Genomic DNA, 2,621 nt, shown 5'->3' on the forward strand with positions numbered 1-2,621 from the left:
AGTTTTGGCACCTAATTTCACCTATGAGGGAAGATTGAACGAACTGGGTTTGTTTAGTCTGGAAAAGAACACTGAGGGGGACATGAAAACAGCTTTCAAATACCTACAGGGCTGCTGTCAGTAGGAGGAATAAAATTATTCTTCTCAATCTCTCATGAAAGGACCAAAAAAAAAAAAGAAATTGGCTTAATTTGCAGAAAGAGAGGTTTGGGTTGGATATTAGGAAAAAGTTCCTAGCTGTCGGCGATCCTAAGCAAAATTGTGTATCTTGCTCTTAAAAATTGCCAAGGATGGAAATTCTACAACCTCCCTAGACAAACAGAGGGCACGGATGGTCCAGATGGTGCGTGGTCCAGTCATGAGAGCAGGGAACAGAACTTGACTTCGAGAGTTTCCTTCCATTTCTATGGGTATGTCTACACTACCACACTAGTTCGAACTAAGGTGGTTAATGCAGGCACACGAACTTGCAAATGAAGCCCGGGATTTGACTTTCCTGTTCCACGAGGAGTACAGGTAGTTCGGAAAAGGAAGCCTAATCCGAACTACCTAGTTTGTGCCGCGTGTAGCCGCGGGCACGGAGTCCGCACTAGCGGACATTTAAAAATGGTGGTGCCCGGCAACATGCAAATGAAGCCCAGGAAATTCAAATCCCGGGCTTCATTTGCAAGTTCATATGCCTACATTAACCACCCTAGTTCGAACTAGGGTGGTAGTGTAGACATACCCTATGATACTATAACTCCCATCCCACTCCTCCTGGATCCCAGTGTTCCCCTCAGATTCTCTCAGGAAATGCCGAGGAATAGAGTTTCACAGAACTGAGCCTCTGTCCTGAGCTTGTACAGTTAAACGAGGGCCTTGTTTTGTACTTGGGGAGTTTGAACTTCTCCTTCCAATGGGCAAACTGACTTTGCAGTTCAACGGCTGCCATGTTACCCTTTTTCCTGGCTTGCTTACTTTCCCCAGAGGAGTTCTCTGGACTTGACTTTGACCCAAATATTCTCAAGCCCTCTATGAATCTAGCCACCTTATAACAATGGCTCACCCCCCTTTCTAGATTGGTAATAACAATACATTGTTAATAAATATAAAATAGTCACTGTGCTTTGTGCACTATACTGTGTAACCCCTGTGCTGGGCTTCTCTTCTTTCACAGGCACCTTGACCATTTCTAAGCCAAAAACGAGTTCACAGTATCATGGTGGCTTTCAACCGCACTCCCTCTCACCCTTCCATGTTCATCCTAATGGGCATCCCTGGCCTGGAAGATACCCACGTCTGGTTTTCCATTCCATTCGCTACTTGCTACGTTATCAACCTGGTGGGGAACTTCTCTGTTCTGTACGTTGTAGGCAAAGAGCAAGCCCTGCACAAGCCGATGTACCTGATGCTCTGCATGCTATCGCTCTCAGGCATAATCTTGTCTACCACCATCATGCCAAAGGCCCTGTGTATATTTTGGTTCAGTTTGAAAGATATTACCGTGGGTGGCTGCCTCATCCAGGTTATCTTCCTTTCCATGGTTTCTATGACGCAGTCAGCCATCCTCGTGACAATGGCCTTTGATCGCTATGTGGCCATTTGTAACCCTCTGAGATACACCAGTATCCTCACCAATGCACGGACAGCTACACTAGGGCTAGTGAGTTTGATAAGAGGGGTTCTCTTAATGGTGCCCCTCCCTTTGCTCCTGAGCAGCTTGCCATTCTGTGCCAACCGTATCATCCCTCACACGTACTGTGAGCCTGTAGCTGTGGCAAAGATTTCCTGTGGGGACCTCACAGGCTCCAGAATATACGGCTTGGTGATTGCAGTTTTAGTCACTGGGATAGACTTGATGCTCATTGCACTGTCCTACGGTCTGATCCTCAAGGCCATTTTCAAAATCTCCTCCAAAAACACCCACCTCAAAGCTCTCCACACATGCACGGCCCATGTCTGCGTGATGCTGACATATTATACTCCCAGCCTCTTCACCATTATGACACACCGGTTTGGTCAGGGCATCTCTCTTCCTGTTCACATCATCTTGGCCAACCTCCATCTCCTCATCCCCCCCATGCTCAACCCCATCATTTATGGGATCAAAACCAAAGAGCTTCGTGACAAGATGAGCAAATACTTCTGCAGAATGTGAGCACACGGGGCTTCGGAACTCTACCTCCTCGCTCATCAAGAATACTCTGACCAGTTTGGCTGAAATTGTGGAAGTCCACAGTCTGAGCAGTTTTTCCTGTGATGGACTCCTGCCCAGTCTGCCATGCTTTATGAAATAGACGTATGGACATAAATAGACATAACTCAAAATGCTTGTGACAAATTGCCTCATGTAAGCTATCAATCTTAATGTTATAAACCGGTAGGTCTCTATATCTTATTTTGGTGTATGTATCATTTTTGTGTGTGAAATTAAACATATGGGCTGTGTCTACACTGGGCCACTTATTCCGGAAAAGTGGCTGCTTTTCTGGAATAACTTGCCAGCTGTCTACACTGGCCCCTTGAATTTCCGGAAAAGCACTGACGATCTACTGTAAGAAATCAGCTGCTTTTCCGGAAATACTATGCTGCTCCTGGTCGGGCAAAAGTCTTTTTTCTGGAAAACTGTTCTGGAAAAA

At 46.0% G+C, this 2,621-nt stretch overlaps 1 protein-coding gene across 1 annotated transcript; it reads left to right on the forward strand.

Moving 5' to 3' along the window:
• Positions 1-1,201: 1,201 nt before the first annotated feature.
• LOC106732539 (olfactory receptor 52N4-like) lies at positions 1,202-2,346 on the forward strand. Its single transcript, XM_025188601.2, has one exon. It carries the CDS (start codon positions 1,202-1,204, stop codon positions 2,138-2,140), a length of 939 nt encoding a protein of 312 aa, XP_025044386.2. The 3' UTR covers positions 2,141-2,346.
• Positions 2,347-2,621: the final 275 nt, after the last annotated feature.

Source organism: Pelodiscus sinensis, chromosome 1 (genome assembly GCF_049634645.1).
Source record: "Pelodiscus sinensis isolate JC-2024 chromosome 1, ASM4963464v1, whole genome shotgun sequence".
Taxonomy (NCBI): domain Eukaryota; kingdom Metazoa; phylum Chordata; order Testudines; family Trionychidae; genus Pelodiscus; species Pelodiscus sinensis.

What these genes read in the sequence shown, in the direction of transcription:
- LOC106732539 (XM_025188601.2), top strand. Translation starts at nt 1,202, where the DNA reads ATGGTGGCTTTCAACCGCACTCCCTCTCACCCTTCCATGTTCATCCTA.